At 54.7% G+C, this 19,764-nt stretch overlaps 1 protein-coding gene across 13 annotated transcripts in view; it reads right to left on the reverse strand.

Moving 5' to 3' along the window:
- Positions 1-19,764, reverse strand: part of RAP1GAP (RAP1 GTPase activating protein) — a 65,689-nt gene that overhangs the window by 41,100 nt on the left and 4,825 nt on the right. For 5 of the 13 annotated variants that reach the window (XR_008292802.1, XM_053208517.1, XM_053208523.1 and 2 more), the window contains exons 1-2: positions 9,001-9,116; positions 6,954-6,989 (exon numbers count right to left, since the gene is read on the reverse strand). The exons of 2 other annotated variants lie outside the window; for them this stretch is intronic. Coding sequence is in view for 8 of the 11 variants with exons in the window: in XM_053208517.1 (XP_053064492.1) it covers positions 6,954-6,989; positions 9,001-9,044 (80 nt within the window). In the remaining 3 variants the exon portion in view is untranslated. Of the gene's footprint in view, positions 1-6,953; positions 6,990-9,000; positions 9,118-19,764 lie in introns of those variants that run through there. 6 more of the 13 variants (XM_053208538.1, XM_053208532.1, XM_053208519.1 and 3 more) reach the window with 2 other exon arrangements.

Consider the following 19,764-nt stretch of genomic DNA (forward strand, 5'->3'; position numbering starts at 1 on the left):
TGAGAGCAGCAAGAGTGCTCGAGGACCTCCTTTGTCTCTTCGTTGTGCCAAATGTAGGCATATGTGGAAACTAGCCAGAGATGGGGACTCACTGCCCAAGATCACACAGAGTTCCTGGCAGTCCCAGGAACAAAACCATCTGGAGGGGGACCTTCTCTTGTCTCCTAAGCTAGAGGGGCTCTTTCCTGGAAGAAGGGGGTCTCTCTGGTCTGAGGTCTCTCCCAGGGGTTCCCACCCCCACCCCTGCCCCAACACACAAGGAAATGACCTTTCTCAGAAGGGGGCATCTCTTGGGCCCATAGAAAGATAAGGGAGTCCAAGAGCTGAGCTGAATAGAAGATGAAAATGAGAAAGGGCTGGGACAAGTAGCTGTTGAGTGTAGAAACAACAGACTTGGGGAGGTAACACCACTGCCCGTATCTTGTTAAAGGGCCACTGTGGGCAATGGGAGGCCCCAGAGGCTACATCCAGGCTCAAGCAGCTGATTGTAAGTATGGAAGAACTTTTGATATCCAGCAATGGAATGGGCTACTTTGAGATAGTGAACCTCCTATCACTAGGAGTGAGCAAGGAAGGGCTAGTCAAGGAGCTGCTCGGAGGTCAAGATGGTCTCAACTAGGGATGGTGGGCTTTGAGAGGTCTTGAAAATAAAAGCCCATTTTTCACAGGAGACCCCTCCCAAAGCCTCATTCCAATACTCAAAACGGTCATGAACCAAAAAAGGGGTTCCTTGCTAGGTGGGAGGTCATAGGAGGGCATCTCAAAGGTCTCTTCCATCTCCCAAGATTCCAGGAGGCCCAAATTCTCTGATTCTAGGATTTTACAAAGCCAGGAGTCTGAGACTCAGTTGTTCTGCATGTCAGTTACTGACATTATATACAAACTTCTACCTTGACTATAAGCCCCTGCTCAATCTAGCTCTTCCTCTTCCTCCAAACCCACACCTGATCTCATTTTTTTAGATGTTTTAAAATTTTATTTTGAGAGAGAGTGAGAGACCATGAGCAGGGGAGGGGCAGAGAGAGAGAGAGAGAGAGAGAGAGAATCCCAAGCAGGCTCTACACTGTCAGCGCAGAGCCCAACATGGGGCTTGAACTCATGAACTGTGAGATCATGACCTGAGCTGAAATCAAGAGTCGGAGGCTTAACTGAGCTACCCACGCGCCCGGATCTCATTTTCCCTCATCCCTCCAGCCATACTGGCCTCCTCTCTGTGCCCAAGACACACTAAGCTTGTTCCTGCCTCAGGGCCTTTGCACCTGCTGTTCCTGCAGACAAGAATGCCTCCTTCCCCCTGCTATCTCTTCCCACATCCAGCTCCTCTCATTGTTCAGGTTTTGGTTCACACGCTACCTCAGAGAGGCCTTGCACGACTCCCTCCATCATCCTCCAGCCTTACAGCACAGGGTGATATGCAAACTGGAGCCTGGCTACTTAGGTTCAAATCTCAGTCTTGCCAAGAGAACTTACAGGCTCTGTAACCCCTCTATGTCTCAGTTTCCTGAGCCCTAAACCAGGGGTAGTAACAGTAGCTGCCTCATGGGGTGATTATGAGGATTATATCCATCAATATATGGAAAGTGCTTTTGGAACACAGACCTGCGCACAGTAAGATGTAGGTAGCATGAATCCTTGCTTTAAAATTCAGCACAACTGGGGCACCTGGCTGGCTCAGTTGGTGGGGCATGCAAGTCTTGATCCTGGGGTTGTGAGTTCGAGCTCCATGTTGGGTGTAGAGATTACTTAAAAGTAAAATCTTTAGGGGCGCCTGGGTGGCTCAGTCGGTTGAGCGTCCAACTTAGGCTCAGGTCATGATCTCGCAGCTCGTGAGCTCAAGCCCCGCATCGGGCTCTGTGCTGACGGCTTAGAGCCTGGAGCCTGCTTCAGATTCTGTGTCTTCCTCTCTCTCTGCCCCAACCCACTCGCATTCTGTCTCTGTCTCTCTCAAAAATAAATAAACATTAAAAATATATATTTGAAAAAAATAAATAAATAAAATCTTTAAAATTGAGCACAACCACTGCGGTTCTGTCCTTATCTATTGACAGACTGTCTCCTCTATTCCCCATTTTATGGATGAGGAAATTGAGGCTCAAAGAGGTGAAATACTGGCCACACCAAGCTCTCTGAAGATCGGGACTGGGTCTGTCTCATTTTCTGCTGGAACCTGCAGTCCCTAGAATGCACCTGGCACGTAGTGTTGCTCAGTAGTTACTTGTGGCTGAATAAATAAATAAATGAATGAATGATGAATAAGTGACCACACTTTATCTGTGCAGTCAGGTGCCCGTGCACCTAAGATTCTGTTTCAGCCTACCTCTGCCCACCCTAGCCCCAAGTGAGCCCAGCTCAGTCAAGGTCCCAGCCTCTCTCAGGAGTGGCTGCGGGGACAGGCAGGCTAATGAGCTGGGGATCAGCATCCGTGCCTCTGGCTGTAGTGGGACCCCCCTCACCCTAGCTGGGCCGGGGGAATGAGGCAGGAGCTGCCTTGGCATGCCTTGGGGGAGTCCCTGCCCAGAGGTGTGGTGGCAGGTGTGGGCTCAGGAAGCAGCTGCTGGCTCCCCCGTCCTGTGCTCTGCCAGCTGCCCGCCGGGGGCCTGCCCACCAGATGCATAATAGATGAGGAGGCCCAGCGGGCTGTGCCTGCCTGGCATTTCAGAGCCACTAATGAGGCCAGCCTCATGCCTCCTGCAGCAGCACACGGGCCCCCAGGGCTTCCAGCTCAGTGATTACAGAGAGCCACCTGAGGACAGGGGCCACCCACCGCAGCCCCACACTCAGCACACACAGCATCCGAGAAAGCGAGGGCTAAAGGTCTGGGCTCAGGAGCTCAGGCTGACCACACTACCAGTCTTGGTTCACTGCTCACTGTGTGCCTCTGGTCCAGCTGCGTCTCCTCTCCGAGCCTCAGTTTCCTCATCTGTAAAATGGTGAATGGATGGTAACAGTCTCCACTTTGTAAAGCTGGTATAAGGATGGAATGAAGTGACTCATTTGCAGGGCTCGGCCCAGGGCCCGAGACCCAGGAGATGCTTCATATATGGTAGCATTTCCTGGAGATATCTGGGCGACCGGATGGGCCCTCCCAGTGGGATACATGGGGCTGGGCAGCGGCCTCTGTTTTGGAGGTGCTCAGGATCAGCTCAGCCCATAATCAGAGCTTCCCTCATTCCTGTGGCTTCCTCATTTGGCCAAGTCCCTTCCTTGGCAGGAGAAACGGCTGGATTCAAATCCAGCCCTCACCAGTTCTCAGTCTTGCTTTTGGCCTCCAAAATGGGGGCGCTCTTGCCAACGTGCAAGAGTGTCATCATAGTGGACCACCGTAAACAAATGCCTGGAAAAAATTGTCATCACAACGGAGACCACCATAAACAAACGCCTAGGGAAAAAATGCTCAGCACCCGCTGGCACTTAATCCTTGCTGGGTCCTGCCTCCTCCCCCCAGGCTCCCAGCTTAAGGTCCTCTTCTCAGGCCATTTCCAGAACCCCTCCCCTGCACAACTCTACCTGGCCATTCCCCCACCCCGACATCACTCCACCTCCTTCCTCCCCTCACCATCTGAGTCCACCTTAAATGCCCAATACCCATTAGGTCTGCAGAAGCAGAGTCACCCACTGTCCCACTGGCTCCTAATCCTCCCACTGGGCCCCATTCTTTTTTCACACTTGTTCTGAGCTTCTTCACCACAGGTAACCTGCTAATGAGGGGCGGGGGCGTAGGGGAATCCAGCCATGATCTGGCCACATCTGGCCTCTACCAGGCCTGACTGCTCCTCAATTTAAGCCCCAACTTCTTAATCCTTTTTAAACATTGAAAAGTTTAAAAAAAATCTTTTTTGTATTCTTTACACCCAACATGGGGCTCGAACTCACAATCCCAAGATCAAGAGTCTCGTGTTCCAGCTCCACCAACTGAGCCAGCCAGACACCCCTCTTAACCCTTTTTTAAAAAGGGGCAGAGGAAACCACATCTCCTCCAGGAAGCTCTCACAGCCTACTTGACAAAGTTTCAACTGTTCCACTCTCTGGCCACATTTAATTCAATTCCACCAACATTTATTAAGCATTTACTGGGTTCAGGAAGCTGTGTAAGACTGTGTGGAGGACAGAGAGATGGGAAGAATACAGCTCAGCTTTTTGGTGACTCATGCTAGAAAATGAGCCTAAGTCAAAAGTAACCCAGGGAACCCCTGTTCTCGAGGATCTTGGAGCCTGCCTGGTACCACGGCGTTATGTGCACACATTCAACTGGACTGAGAGATCCAATTCAACATGCATTGCACATCAAGTGGCTCAGAGGGGACGTGACCTGCCTAAAGTAACACCACTAACGTGCAGCAGAGGCCAATTCAAGTCCACACCTGTCAGGCTCTGAAGGTCGTGCTCTTTCCACTATCCCAGAAATGAGACTAATGTGAGGCATAATGAGCAGAGGGAGGGATTTTAAGGATAGAAAGATGGGGAGTGGGGATCAGGAAAGAAAACCCTCAACAGACAGTGATAAAGGTAGGCCGGAGGTGTGGCGGGGGCTTGTGGAAATGGGAGGGTAGGACATGCCAAGGGGATGGGAAAATGTGAGCAAAGGTATGGAGGTGGTATTCTCAGGGGCAATATTCCCATTGATCAGAAATGCAGGTTACAAAAGGGGCACCTTGGGTGGTTCAGTTGGTTAAGCGTCTGACTTGGGCTCAGGTTATGATCTTGCGGTTTGTGAGTTCGAGCCACGCGTCGCGTTCTGTGCTGACCACGGAGTCTAATGCCTGCCTTGGATTCTGTGTCTCCCTCTCTCTCTGTCCCTCCCCTGCTCACACTGTCTCTCTCTGTCTCTCTGTCTCTCTCTCAAAATTGAGTAAACAATAAAAAAAATTTTTTTAAGAAATGTAAGTCACGAGGGACATGAGTTCCAGACTGAAAAGGGTAAGTGGATAAAGGCTTTGAATCACAGGCCAGGAAATCATAATTAATAATCAATATGACCCCCATTTACAGAGCAGTAACTATATGCCAGGCACAGGCTGGGAGCTAAGCAGTTGTTTAGGAGAGAGGGCCTCAGGGGTTAGCACCTTGGACAGCATCTCCAGCGAGGAAGGTGTGGGGCAAGGCATTGTGGGTAATGGGCAAATCCTGGTGATTCCAAAATCTTACTTTAGAGTTGTGTCAACTGTGGCCCAGAGAGAGGAATGGATTTGCCAAAAGTCACACAGCTGGTTACTTACTCTCAGTTCTGGGCCCTCATCTCTGACACTTCCTTCAGGGTTCTCTAGAAAGGGCTTTCTGGGTCACCCTTCCATCTTCAAGTCTTCCCTCAAGTGCTCAGACCCACCCTGTGGCCTGGAGGTCCTGGGACAGAGTGCATGAGACTCTGGGCTCTGCATTCTGGAAGGTTAAGATTCAAATCCCAGCTCTGCCCCGAATAGCTGTGTGACCTTGGGCAAGTCACTTCCCTCCTCTGTGCATTACTGTTCTCCTCTGTAATTAGAGGTTATAGTCCATAATTCAGGGAGGTGGTAAAAATTACGTGAGATGATACAGCGCAAGCAGCTAACAGTACCTGGTACACAGCAGGTGCTTAACAAGTGGCAGTTGTTAAGATGGTTTTCTTTTTTATATTTATTTATTTTGAGAGAGAGAGAGAGAGAGAGAGAGAGAGAGAGAGAGAGAGAATCCCAGGCAGGCTCCATGCTGTCAGTGCAGAGACCAACACAGGGCTTCAACACATGAACTGTGAGATCATGACCTGAGCCAAAATCAAGAGTCAAACACTTAACTGACTAAGCCATGCAGGTGCCCCAGTTGCTAGGATAGTATTAATGAAGTCCTTGAAAAAAGGATGGCATCTTCCTCACCTTTATCTGTATCTCCCTTCATCCTATCCCTGCTCTGGGCTTAGCATATGGTCTTGCCCTAGTCGTAGAGGCTCGGATTAACTGGGTCCAGCAGCAGGAGATAAAGCCCAGAGAGGGGGAGTAGCTGGACCTAGGTTGCACAGAGAGCATCAAAGGAAAATAAAGGGCAAGCTCTGGAGCTCAGCCTGGGCACCTGGGTGCCTCCCACCCCAGACGTGGCTTCCTAGGGGGGCTCTGGCAGCAGGTGGGGCAGTGGTGTCAGAGAGGAGTCACCTAGTACCTGGGAGGCACTGCAAGGCCTAGGGACCCCAGGAAGCCCCCAGCAGGGGCAGGAAATGCGAGCTTTCCCACTGGAGTTGAAGCTGCTGCAGGAGCAGCCAGCTGGGCCCATGTGATGCTGGTGCCAGGAAGCTGGGAGGCACCCGCCTGCTGGGCATCGGGGGTGCTGTGAATCCCGAGGTGAGGCTGCACCTCCACCCGCGGCTCTCAGTGTTGGGGAAGCTGCAGACACAGCTCCCCCTCTTCCTCCAAAGCGAGGACAGCCTTGGACTTAGGTCATGGGCTGCAGGAGGGGGTTCTGAAGGCTATGTATGGAGTGTGACTAGAGGACTTGGGGTTCAGCGAAAAGGCTAAGGGCACTCCCACCCCCACCCCCCGAGGAGCCATGAGGTGGGAAGGAATAGAGAAGGAAGGAAGCACTTTTGGTGAGGGGCTTCGGTACTCCAGGCCCTGTTTTTTGTTTTTTTAGGTTTGTTTGTTTATTTACAATTTTACACTCTGTTAAGTAGGCATTTTAGTCCCCATTTCACAGATGAGAACACTGAGGTTCAGAGAGGTTAGTGAATCACTAAGGTCACCCGGACAGTGGGCAGAGCTGATATTTAACCTGATTTGCCTTGACTCCAAGTTGGAGCTCTAGAAAGAATTATAGGAGAAGATCGGTGGGAGAAGAACGGGTAAGAGGGTCCGTCCACGCCGTCACCTGGAGAGGGTGGCTGAAGGGTTGGTGGGGTCTGGTCTGTCATTATAGGGGGTGGTAATGGTTTGGGAATGTTCCCAAGGCCCAGCCAAGCAGCCCAGCCCCTCCTGAGAGCCCCCAGTACTCACCACACACTCCGGCGAGGGGAGAAGGACTTGTCCACCCTGAAACATACATGCAAGAGGGGCAGCAGGTGAGGGGGCAGCCCCTTCCCACTCAGCCTTGCTTAGCACATCAGGCCAATCCCAACACACCCCCCACCCTCCCAGAAGGGCCTGGAGGAGATATTGCTTCTTGGGTGCCTGATGCACTATCACCATCCCCCATAGGCTGCAGGGGCCCCAATGTTAGATTAGGGACATGGGAAGGTGTGGGGTGAGAGAGTATGGAATAAAGGCAGGGTTGGGGGCACAGGGGTCGGGGAGCAGGGGCCCAGGACCAGAGAGTGGGGTAGCAGCAGAAGTGGGGGTCAGTGTGGGAGGTTTTGGAATAAGTGGAGTGAGACAGTGACTAAAGCAATTTGGGGTCAGAGCAGAGATGTAGGGGTGCAGCACAGGCCAACTTAGAGTGTTTCCAGACAGGATTGAAGGGTGTGGGTGTTTATGGTTTACGGTGGGCAGGAAGAAACCACCCCCCTTTCCTGGCAGCCTGCCTCCATCCCGGAGCTGGAGCTCACTCATACTCACCCAGGGGACAAACGCCTGGGGATCTGAGAGCAGGAGCTCACGAGGAGCTTCCTCTCCCACCCCACCCCCAACACACACACACACACACACACACACACACACACACACACACCCTGCCCCTCAAAGCAGAGCCAGAGGAAGACCTTAAACCCCGGGAGCTCAGGCTTTGTTTCCCCCAAATCCCTCCAAGTCCAGCCTCAAAGAGAGGTGTGGACATTGCCCTCTGAGGGCACCTTGGGGCGGGGGAGGGCTGGAGAGAGCTCCACCCTCCTGCCCAGCTGAGGGCCAAGGGGCTGGGCAGCTGTTAGGACAACAAACAACTCTTGCCTCTTGCCCAGAGGCCAGAGGAGAATGGGGAAGAGGCCCCAAACCGCACTCTGCCAGCTGGGGAGGCAGGGCTGGGGTCTCCTTAGGGATCAGCTCATGATCTGCAGACAAGGAAAGTGAGGCGAGAGAGGCCAGGCCTTGCCCAAGCTCCCACGACAGAACCCAGCTCCACAAACCAGGGTGCCCCTCCATGCCAGTTGACCAGGACTCTCAGGCTGGCCCAGGCTCCTCTCATTGCTTAGCGGCTAGCAGAGCCCCTGAGAAGGAGGGCAGCCCTCCCATCCCCCACCCCACCCAGCCTCTCTGCCAGGGTCCCTTTGGAGGCTGGGCATTTGGCAAGGGGTGGCAGCTTGAACACAACCCCTACAGCCCAAGGAGCACCTGTTGTGCACTGGCGGTGTTATAGGTGTGAGCTCCAATTGCTCTGCACCCCAAAGGTGGGTCCTGTGTGCTTCTCTGACCACAAGGAGGCAGGGCCTGGCGGAAGGTTATGCAGGACAGGGAAGGGGCCCCAGCCCCAGTCTCTCTGCCCAGTCCTTCTTCCAATTTACAAAATCCCTGCCTAAGGCAACAATCCCCCCAACACTCCTCTGATGTGGCCGCTTCGGGTCAGGAGAGACAGCGACCCCCAAGATGGACCGGCCACCACTCCGCCTCCCCAGCCTTAGCTCTCCAAGCCCTGACAGCCAGGAACCCCCGGGAGGAGAAGGTTCCTGTGAGCCAGGTGGCACAAGATAGGGGCAGCCCAGGTGCCCTAGGGTGGGCATGGGCCTGCTAATGGCTTCCAAGTTCTCTCCTTCCAGCAACTTCAGACGTCAAGTGGGGGTTCCTGCAGGGCCTCCCCCTGACCTAGGAATGCTCACACACAGGCCCGGCCGGCCGGCGGGTCCGCACACTAGTCATATGCGTAATTGCTGTCACGCACTGAGCAGCCCACCGTGCCCACGCGTGCCCATGGGCTGCCAGCTGGAACCCACAGGCACACGCGCAAACACACACACACACACACACACACACACACACACACACACACCGCCAAAGCGCGCCCCTCACACGCAAACCCAAACTCGCGAGTGCGGAGCCACCCGACCCCCAGGCCGGGTGCGGGGCGGGGGGGGGCTCCCACCGCGCGCACACGGGCGCCCCCGCCCGGCGCACCTACCCTCCGTAGGCCCCGAAGGTGAAGCTACGCTTCCGGCCGCTCATGGTGCCTCCGCCGCCCGCCCGCGCCGCGCCGGGGCCGCCTTCCCCGCGCCCGGGTCACCTTGGCAACTCGGGCCGCCCCGCCCCGGCCACAAGCCCCGGGATTGTCCGCGCCCCCGCGGGCTACGGGCCAGCTGCCGGGGGCCGCCGCGCGCAGAAAGGGCCGCTTGTTCGCGCCGCCCGCGGGCCGGGGGCGGGGGCTTCGCGGGACTTTCCGAGCGGGGACCTCGGAGGGGGGATGGGGGATGCGGGGCGGACTGCACTTCCGTGGGGAAGGGACCCTCCACCCCCTCAGATCAGGGGCGCACGGAGACGCAGACCCTCTTCTGGGGGCGATACCCTGTTCCATCTCCCTAGAGGCGTTGGCCTGTGCCGGCGGATCTGTCCCCCGCCATCACGAGGGGGGAGCTCACAGTGGGCCGGGTCAAGAACTTGGAATCCAGGAATCCAGGGTCAAAATGGTCTCACTGTGGGCAAGTCCCTGCCATCCCTGCCCTCCCTGCACCTCTAATTTCTCACCCGTAAAATGGAACCACCCTCCCCCCTTCAAACACACACACACACACACACACACACACAGACGGTGATGGAATGAGTTAATTCCAGCCCAGGCCTGGCACACAAGAAATGCTTAATAAATAGCTGCTACAAGAGTCCCGCTCTGCTCTTGCCACAAATGGATGAGTGAAGGAAGGAACAGTCTCCAGAATGCCCTTCTATTGCCCATTCTCATCCCCCTCTCCTAGGTGCCCCCCACTGCCCAGTGAGGAGGAGAAGCAGGGGGGCAGGAATAGAGATGCCCCACTAGGTTCCCTCCCTCAGCAACCTTCCGACGAGGAACTGCGCTGAGTCCTACAGCGGGTCACTCACTCAACAAACGCTCTGAGCCTCTCCTCTGCCTGCTGCTCACCCAGAGCACACAGCCCAGGGTTCCACCCTGCAGGAAGCAGTCTCTCCCACCCCCAGAAAAAGATGTGTCAGTAGGCACCGAACACTGGTCCTGCCCCGAGGACTCACCCACCCCTTCCAGAATGCCCACTCTGGCCCCCCGAAGAGGGAGGGATCACCCCAGGGAGGCCCTCAGAGTCTTGAGGTTTTCCGTGGGGTTTTCTGATTAAGGGAATGCACAGAACAGATGCGGTGGGGGAAGGGGGGGGAAGGACGACCAAGGGTACAGCGATAGGGCAGGGAGTTAGGGTAGGAGGGGTTCTTCAGAAGCCTTTCAGGAATGGTTCCGCCTGGGCCCTGGGCCAGGGCTCAGTTAGCCCCAGCTTCCCCTGGGAAATGTCTGGTCTGGGTATCGACCTTCACAGTTAGCTTCATTCAGGCAGAGGGCTGTGGTGTGCTGGATCTCCCCATCTCAGACATGAAGAAACTGAGACCTTGGTTCACAGTAATTATGTCTCTCTTGGGGGGTCAGCCCCCAGATCCCACCCACCCCCACCCTACCCCCACCCTACCCCCACCCTGGGCCCCTTCTCCCTGCACACTCTGATGGGCAGAGGAGCCCTCAAGAGCCCCTTGTTCAGAAGCCAGGCAGGGCAAAGGAGATTCTCTTGTGCCTAGAACTATCCCTTTGGTTCGGTTTTTAGAGGAGCGTCTGGTTCCCTCTTGGCAGGGTGCTCTGGAGCCAGGGCTGGGCCCCTTCTGCTCTGGGCAGGCCCACAGATTCCTGGGTGGAGGGACCAGCCCAGGCCAGTGTAGGAAGCCCACTCCGCACAGGGCAGTCCAGCAGGGCTCCCGAGGGGCAAGCCCCTAGGAGAACAGAGGCTGGCCTAAAGAGGAGGAAGTCTTCTCTTCCTAAGCGGTAGCAGCAGCAGGGGTGCCCAGAGCGCTGGGAGAGACGGGGGACCAGGAGCTGGGCCTGGGCCATGGTGGGGTATACACAGCGCCAGAACTGGGGCCCAAGACTCCAGGCCTTTCCAGGCTGCTGTACCCCCTTGGACATGGCCCTCAGCCTCATCAGTCTGTCTTTTCAGTGGGAATGATTTCTGAGTGGACTCTGCATCTCCAGTTGGCAGGGTGGCCAAGCAATGTCCAATGTGCCAACTTTCCCAGCCGGGCCTGGCCCCCGGGAGGCCCTGCTGGTGCTGGGACAGTGGGCCCTTGAGAGGGGTTGTGGGGGCTGCAGGATTCCCACCGAAGACAAAGAGCCCAGTGTGGGCTCCAGCCTCTTGGGTTCTGACCAGCTGCAGCTGCCTCATTGGCAAGAGCTGGGGGTGGGGTGGGGGTGGGGGTCACGTTCCCTCAGCCAGGGACGCACAGGACACTCCCTGGCCAGCTTCTGGTCCCTCCAGCAACAGCAAAATTTAAATGCGCTTTTTTAAACTGCAAGACCACTTCCGAGAACTTACCCCTTTGCCACATCACACCGTGTAAGCCTGAAGAGGAATGGCCAAGGACAAAGGGACAGGGAGGCAGGTGCTTAGATCTTCATCAACTCTCCCAGGGTTCAAATCCCAGCTCTCCCACCTGTCAGCTGGGTGACCTTGGGCAAGTCACTTAATCTTTCTGTGCCTCAGTTTCCTCATCTGCAAATGGGGTTTATGACAAAAATAACAGTACCCATTTCAAAGGGTTTTGCCAAGGATTAACTACATTGATAGTTCTAAAGCACTGCAGAGAGCCTTTGAAAAGCATGTGTTGGTTAAATAAAACACCGGCTGCAGCCTCGTTTTTCATTAGGCTGAACTACACGAAGTCATCATTTTTGTAGAGTTAGCGAAGATTTATTAGTAGGAGTTCCAAAACAAACTAATGACCATCCAGAGGGAACCAGATAAATAAATTAAGGTCCACTTATACCATGCAGCTGTTGGAAAGAATGGGGCAGATCTATGCGTGGGCAAGTGAAATAACCTCCAAGACAGACAGACACACAGACATACACAGAGGCAGTGCAGTGAGGGCGTGGGCGCCGAGGCGCTGGACCAGGCTCTGACGCTTCCTGGCTGTGTGACCTCAAACACATTATTTAACATCCCCCCGCCCCCCCCAGACACCTGGCCTCCACTGAGAACTCAATACTCTCAGGTCAGCACGGACCCCGTGCTCCCTGACTGGCACTGGGAAGTCCTTGCCATCTCTGAGGTCGGACAGAGCTCCCTTCTTTTCCCTCCAGCCTCTCGCCTAGAAACCAGAGCCAGGCTTCCCCCCAGGGTTCAGGCCCTCCCTTGGTGGAAGCTTCCTCTTCTGGGCCTCCTAGATTTGTACCCAAGTTGTTCAAACAGGTGCCAGACTGTGCGAAGGAGGAGGGAAGGGTGCAGAGTTCCCTTTCCAAGTTCACCCCTGATTGAACTCTGGGAGTCCCACCTACCTGCCTCCAACTCCCCCTTCTCAACCCTCAGCAGGGAAATGGAAGGGCATAGGGAGGGGCAGACTCCTGGGAAGATCTCCAGCCCAGGCTCCAGATGGAGCTGGTGGGGTCAATTCTTGTTTCCCATTCAGGATATCTGCCTGGAACCTCCTGGGCAGGAGACAGGGCGGTCCTGGGCTTCCTGCCCAGCCATGCAGCCTCCTGTGTCACTCCGCACTAATCAGCTTTCCTCCCTGGGCCTCAGTTTGCTCATCTGTTAAAACACCCACACTCATTTTGATGGGTTAAAGACATAATAATGGAAAAATGCACTTGCCTTTAGAGAATTCCATGGATTCAAGGCATCATTATCCTTAGCTCATGGCTTTTCTGGCCAAGCCACACCTACCCAATCCCAAGATGCTATAAACCCTGAATTCCCAGAGGAGTCTTCTGGGGCAGTCCCAAGGCCCTGTGAAGGGAGGAAGCTGCTTGGAGAGCAGCTTCCTAGTGAGGTTATTGACCTAGCCATCCCCTGTCCTGGCTCTGGGACCTCTGTCTCATTCAGTGGGTTCCTGAGAACTCAAAGTGTCCCCACCAGAGACCAGGACAATCTGGCCTGGCCTGGCCAGAATGACCAGAATAAATGCCTCCACTCAGACTCCCACCATTGAGGATGTGTCTCTGTTCACCATATGGACTGTGTGCCTGGAGGGTCCCTGAGAGCAAAGCCCTTCTGGAAACAAACACAACCATGAGGGTACTTCTTTCTCCCTTCAGTCACTCCACAAATACACACTGAGCACTTACTGTGTTACTGACGCTGTTCAGGCACTAGTGATAGGGGATGGACGAGACAGACAATGTTGGTGGCACAGCTGCATGCATACCTGCACAGAAATTCCACCAGGCCACACGTACGCTCGCCCTTGTACTGTGCCCAGAGATGTCTAGCATGCACCTATAGAGATCATATCAAGATCAAATGCATGCAGACATGCTTACATAAACGTCAGTCCCTACATTGCAAAGCACCTCCATACATATACACAAAGGTCAAATTGAGCTTACACACAGGCCCCAAATCAGTGTGCACTCACCTACTGACTGTGGCTGCATCTGTATACACATCCGTGTGTTTGTGAACACACACCAATGACAACAGATACATGCACACGCACTTAGAGTACATTATGCTCACACAATATACGCACACAGACACATGTGCATACACATATCACACACACACACACACACACACACACACACACACACACACACACACGGTGTGGCCAGCTAACTATTGGAAGAAATAGAGGTTGGAGAGAGGATGGCTTTGGGGGAGGTGGACGGGGGTGGTCCATGCAACTGCTGCATCCCCAAGGACAGGGGAGGCCGAGGCCCCTCTCACATATTATAAACTGGAATCCAGCCAGCCTCCCTCTCCTGCCCCCCTGCTAATGGCATGGCCCTCTCTGCCCATTTTCAGGTAGGCTGAACTGGAAGGAAGACTGCTAGATGCCCAGAGCTCCACCCAGGGCAGCTGGGCTGACCAAACCCTGTACTGGGGGCAGGAGACTTGGGTTGCAGCCCCCCCCCCCCGAGCTCTGTTGGTCACTCATGTGTCCTAGCACAAAACCCTTCCCACTTGGAGCCTCCGCTGGTGCATCTTTAAGATGGGGGACAGGAAGGGCGCCTGGGTGGCTCTGTCGGTTAAACGCCGACTTCAGCTCAGGTCATGATCTCACGGTTCGTGAGTTCGAGCCCCACGTCAGGCTCTGTGCTGACAGCTCGGAGCCTGGAGCCTGCTTCGGATTCTGTGTCTCCCTCTCTCTGCTCCTTCCTCACTCGTGCTCTGTCTCTCCCTCTGTCTCTCAAAAATAAATAACATTTAAAAAAATAGAAAAAAAATAAGGTGGGGGACAGGATGCCCTGACAATTCCCTAAAGTGCCAGCCCTTCCCACCCAGCCACTCTGGGATTCTGTGAACCCCTCTTCACCTGGCCAAGGTCCTCACCATGACAGTGGTTCTCAACAGGGGTGGTTCTGCCCCCTAAAGGGCATTAGAGAAATACATGAGGGTGGTTTTGCTCTTTAGCAATTACAAGGGACCACTGTCGTTCAGTGGGTAGAGGCCAGGAGAGCTTTGTCAGGAGAGTCCCACCTGAAGAAGACCTGCCATGCATCAAATATCCTTGCAGACATTCACGTGGATGAAAGGCCTGTTTATCCTTTCCTAGAACCTAACTTTGGTTTACATGCGAGTATTTTTTAGTGTGGGTTTAATACATACTGAGTCTTCCAAAGATGCAACTACTGGAAGCCACTCTGAACTAGAAATCAGGTATAGTTATAATATTTTTCTGCCCTTAAATGTAAAGGTTACACATACATATCACACAGGTGCAAGCATTTGGTTACTCCATTAGGTCCTGGGGTGTGATCATGCCAGGGTATTTAGCTATGGAAGTAGAGGGCTTTTACTTCTCTTAGGGCATTATATTGTTTGGCTTTTGAAATGGGTGCGTAGGTAGGCTTATTATCTAGGAATGCCGTTAGGAAAGTAAAGAATGCGCTTGTAAGTAGTGTTCTGAATCGGGCCTGAGGAGTCCGCCGCGGTCCCGGACGCCCTCAGCTGGCCATCACAGGAACTTCAGGGTGAGGGCCAGCCGGGCTCCAGCACCAGGGACAGCGCCCCGGGACAGCGCCCCGGGCGTCTCTCCTGGGGCGAGTGGGGACCCTGAGGGCGCCCGGAAGGACCGTCTTGTTTTCTCGGCTGTGCATTTGCCACCACCAGCCCCCCGCACTCCTCACTCTTTCTCTTGTGCGGAGGTGGTCCTAGAGCCTGCCGTCTCCCTTCTCCCTAGAGCGAACTGCCGCGCCTCTCCCGACCCACAATGGCACACCTGCGCGCCACAATGGCTGCACCTGTACCGCCGCCGCCCACCGTGTTCCCGCCGCCCCCTCTCCCCGGGACCCGTTCTCTCGATGTGCAGATCACAGGGCCGCACCTACGCGCTCTGGGACCTCTTTGATCCCCACAAAAGCCCCATGATGCAGACCGTGCAAGAGTTATACGGCAACCATGACCGATGGGGAAACTGAGGCTTGTAAACAGAGCAGAGCCAGCTTCTGACATCCCCTGAAGACCTCAGCCACCATCACATATGCATATGCCCCAGCTCAGTAAGAGCAACGACTAGTTCCCGAGGCCCTGTACCACGCACTCCAGTTGGTTCAGTTCTAATGATCACCCTGCAAATTAGATGCAATTATCACGCCTTGTTCACAGAGCAGGAAACTGAGGCCCTGAGGGGCTAAGCAGCTTGCCCCAGGGGTAGTAGAAGTAGAAGTGACTGTGAAGACCCTCTGAGGTCTTAACTCTGCTGTGAGTCGCTCTCAGGGACACTCTGCCAAGAAGAAAGCCCTTCAAACAGCACATGCTGCCCTGCCCTGACTTGGAGGCCTGAAAGCCTCCTGTACTTCAGGACTTGGGTGGGGCGGTTGCACCGGACTCCTGACCCCTCACAGAGGAACTCCTATCTCCCCATCCTTACAAAATTTAGCCTCACAAAGCACTTCCCTAAGGCACGCCGTAGGTGCTTAATATATACTTACTGCTTGGCTGAAGCCCTGCCTTCCAAGAACCAGGTTTCTAAATGCAAAACCACACAGCCTGAGCACAGAGCCTGGACACAGAACAGGGCAGAGGGAGCCACGGGGTAAGGGTTCAGGCATGAGACCCGGACAGAGCAGAGCTCCAGCTCATCCCTGAGCTGTGTGACTCTAAGCCTCAGTTCCCACATCCGGAAAACGGAGATACACTAGCTGGTAGCTCACAGAGCAGTGGTGAGCCTTAAAAGAGGTGATGTGCACAGAGAATGAACTTAGCCCAGTGCCTTATGCCCACGGAAGGCTGGCACGCTAGTGGTTGCCAATGCCATTGTCAGCAGAGTCTTCTTTGGGATGTGCAAAATCCAGAAGCCCCTGCTGAGTCATGCCCCCATTTCCACAGCGTAAAGCAGGCTGCAACTACACCATAGGCAAGCTGCAGGACAAGGAAAGAGGTTGAAAAATGCACAGTCTGTGGCTGGATTGGGGGCAGGAGGAGGGGGAAGAGGCAGCCATGGAGGCGGGGAGTTTAGGAATGCTTGGAGACCGACAATCTCACTGCCTCATCTGTGACTCTCAATTCCCCGTCTCAGACTCCAGATGAGCTCCCTGGTTTCCTTAGCATGGTAGGTGCTCCATAAATGCGCAATGAATGAATGAACGAATGATGTCCCAGTTTGGGACTGATGTCCCAGTCCTAGTTTATTCCTATCACATTACACATAGGGGTTAACATTGGCATGGGTTCGAGTCAGACGGACCTATGTTGGAACCCTCACCTCTGTCACTTTCTGGTTTGTGACTTCTGACCATTTTCATAAATTTCTTGGAACCTCAGTTTCGTCATCTGTAAAAGGGATGGTAATGATAATAATAGTACTTCATAGGGTTGTTCTTAGGATTCAGTGTCAAGTGCTCAGCCCTGGCACACAGTAGACATTCAATAATTAGGGACTGTCTTTAGTACTGTTACTGGCCATGTGTTAGCACAGCCATATACTGAGTCATGAGACCCTGGTCCTAGGCCCAGCTCTGCCACTGGATCACTGGCTCAGTGTGATGATGGGCAGATCCCCATCCCTCTGGGCCTGGTTTCCTTCTCTGTATAATGATGGCTCTCCAAGGCACCTTCTCAGTCTGATTTTCTGGGGCAGCCTGGCGTGTCGGGCAAGAGGCCTCCAGGGAACAGCTCTGCCCCTCAGTCTATCACTCTCAGAATGGAGAAGGAAAGTGTGTTCCCAAGACAGGGAGAAAGACGGGCATCACTGGGAGACCCAGAGCTTCCCCTGATACCTGCCCTATGCCCACCTCCACACTTCTCAGAACGGAACCAGCCCCCCAAGACACAGCCCCCTGCCCTGCCCCTAATGCAGAGGTGGTCCTGGAGGGATACCAAGTGGGCTCTGGGCCTCAGGGGTCCCAGGATGGTGCAATGGGGGAGAAGAGATCTGGGTTTGGAGTCCAGTAGCAAAGCTAGCTCTGTGCTCTCGGGCCCATCTCTTGGCTGCTCTAAACCTCAGTTTCCTCAGCCACTAAGCAAGGAGGTGAATAACAACCACCACCCGAGTTCCTCGGGCCTCAAGGGCTCTGGCGTGCATAAGAGGCAACCCAGATGTGAAAGCCCTTTGTGAATTGCTACCATCAGGCATAATCATAATAATTATTATCTGTAAAACAAGGGGGTTGGACCAGCTGATCCCATGGGCTCCTCTCCAGCTCTGATGCTGAGGATTTCTGTTTCCAAGCTGGGAATTCATGCAGACACAGGCCAGGAGAAGCCAGGGTCTGTGGGATTGTACATCCCCAGGAGCCTCTGCAAACAAATCTCCCCATTCATTCATCCCTTCTCCCAACCCAGCCTGGGTGCTGAGCCTCAGCTACAGGCCACAAGGAAAGGGAAAAAGAGGGAGGAGGACCTGGGAGGTTCAGGGCCATGTTCTCAAAGTGTGGGGACAGCCCGAGTGTGTACCCCATCCCTGCCTCTGCCCAGAACTATCCCAGAACTATCCCTTCCCCTCTCTACTGCACCCTTCCCCTAACCCCATCTAATTCTACATGCAGTAGGCCAAAGTGGTTACGAGTGGAGTCAGACAGCCCTTAATTCAAATCTCAGCTCCAGCCACACACCAGCTGAGTGACCTTGGGCAGGCTATTTAACTTCTCTGAGCCTCAGTGGGCCCAATAACGGTTACTCTGAGGATTAAGTGAGATCCATGAAAAGTGCTCAGCATTGAGCCCCACATCTGTAAGTGCTCAATTAATGCCTCCCCCCCACCTGTGTTCTGTCACTCGGCCTCTATTCTGCTTCTCCCTTGCCAGAACCTTCCTGGAATCCCTGAGCCAGTCAGCTAGTTCCCACCCTGGCTGACACAGGGCAGGCCCCGACAATGTAGCATGAGGGCAGGGGTAGGGGACAGGTCCCAGGTCTCTCTGCCCATCAGAAGACCACAAAGGGCCAGACCTCCCCAGCCAGGGAGGTCTGGGGGCCTGCCTGGTGACTAGGAGAGGTGAAGGCTCTGCCCCAGGGACTCTGTCCAGTCCTGTTTCTGGGAGCTTGAAGCCCTGGAGGAGAGGCTGAGAGGGCACCCGTATGCACCTGGAAAAGCCCCAATATCTCAGGTGGAAGCAGGTGGTGAATGGGATGAGGCTGGAGGCCACAGCAGTTTGCCAGGATCGGATGGCCTCTCTTTGGACCTCCAAGATCAGGAAGGGGCAGGAGGGTGCGAGGCTGGCCCGCCACCCGCGTGGGCCTTGTCCTCGCAGTACCTTGCAGGTAGATGGCACACCCTAGTTTTGCGAACGGAGGGATCGGGTCTGCCTCAGCAGTTTGGGCACTGAGCGTGCAGGCAGCACAAGAGAAAACTTCCCAAGGTCACCTTCCATCAGCCGCCTCCATCCCACCCAGAAAGCCCTAACTTAGAGGATCAGGACCTTGGAGAAGGCTGTGCTCTGAGCAGGGGTTCGGGGTATCTTTCCCTCACAGACCTGGGGCCCCAACTCAGGAGCAGAACAGAGGGCTGGACCCACATGTGTCTCCCTTCCATTCCCCACAACAGCCTGGCTGTGACAGGCAGGTGGCTCCTGTGGCCTTGAGCAGGTCACTGCCTCTCTGGTGGCTCAGGAGTCTGTCCTCACCCGCTGTATACCCCAGATCCCAGCTGCCCCAAATCCTCAGGGGAGCCTGAGGAACAGGTAGTTACAAGAAACAGCACAATTCCCCCAAGAGACACAACACACCCGAGCGTCATATAGCACGGTCACCCACTCAAGTCTCATTGGAGCCACATTAGAAAGGCAGAAACTGCATCCGCCCATTCTACAGATGGAAAGGGGGGCCTGAAGGGGTCAGTGACTTGCCTGAGATCACTCAGCTAGTGGGGTGGGGTCAGAGGGGGAACATGGGTCTGCCGACTTCCAGCACAGATGGCAATGCCCTAGCTCCCTGAGCAGTCGGTGCCTTGGTCCTCTCGCCTGTCCCGGGGATGGACGATGCTCCCTGGCACACACGAGGAAAATGAGATGCAGGGAACCAGGCAGTGGGGCCATTCTTACACAGCGGGCAGGGCAGAGAATGGTGCCAGGCTAGTTCCTCCTTCTTGACTGGTGAGCAGGTACCCACGGCCTGCCCACGGAAGGTTCGGCCAGCCCCTCTGATGGTTTCCCCACTGGCTTTCAGGGAAATGAAAACTGCTCAGTCTGGCATTCAAGGCCCTCCATACGCGGACTCTAGCTCATCCCTACACACACCTTCCATTCCGCCAAACCTGATGTCCACCTCTCACACCGTAGCCAGTCACGCCCCAGGAACACCCCCAC

The sequence above is a fragment of the Acinonyx jubatus genome, chromosome C1 (genome assembly GCF_027475565.1).
Source record: "Acinonyx jubatus isolate Ajub_Pintada_27869175 chromosome C1, VMU_Ajub_asm_v1.0, whole genome shotgun sequence".
NCBI classification, from domain to species: domain Eukaryota; kingdom Metazoa; phylum Chordata; class Mammalia; order Carnivora; family Felidae; genus Acinonyx; species Acinonyx jubatus.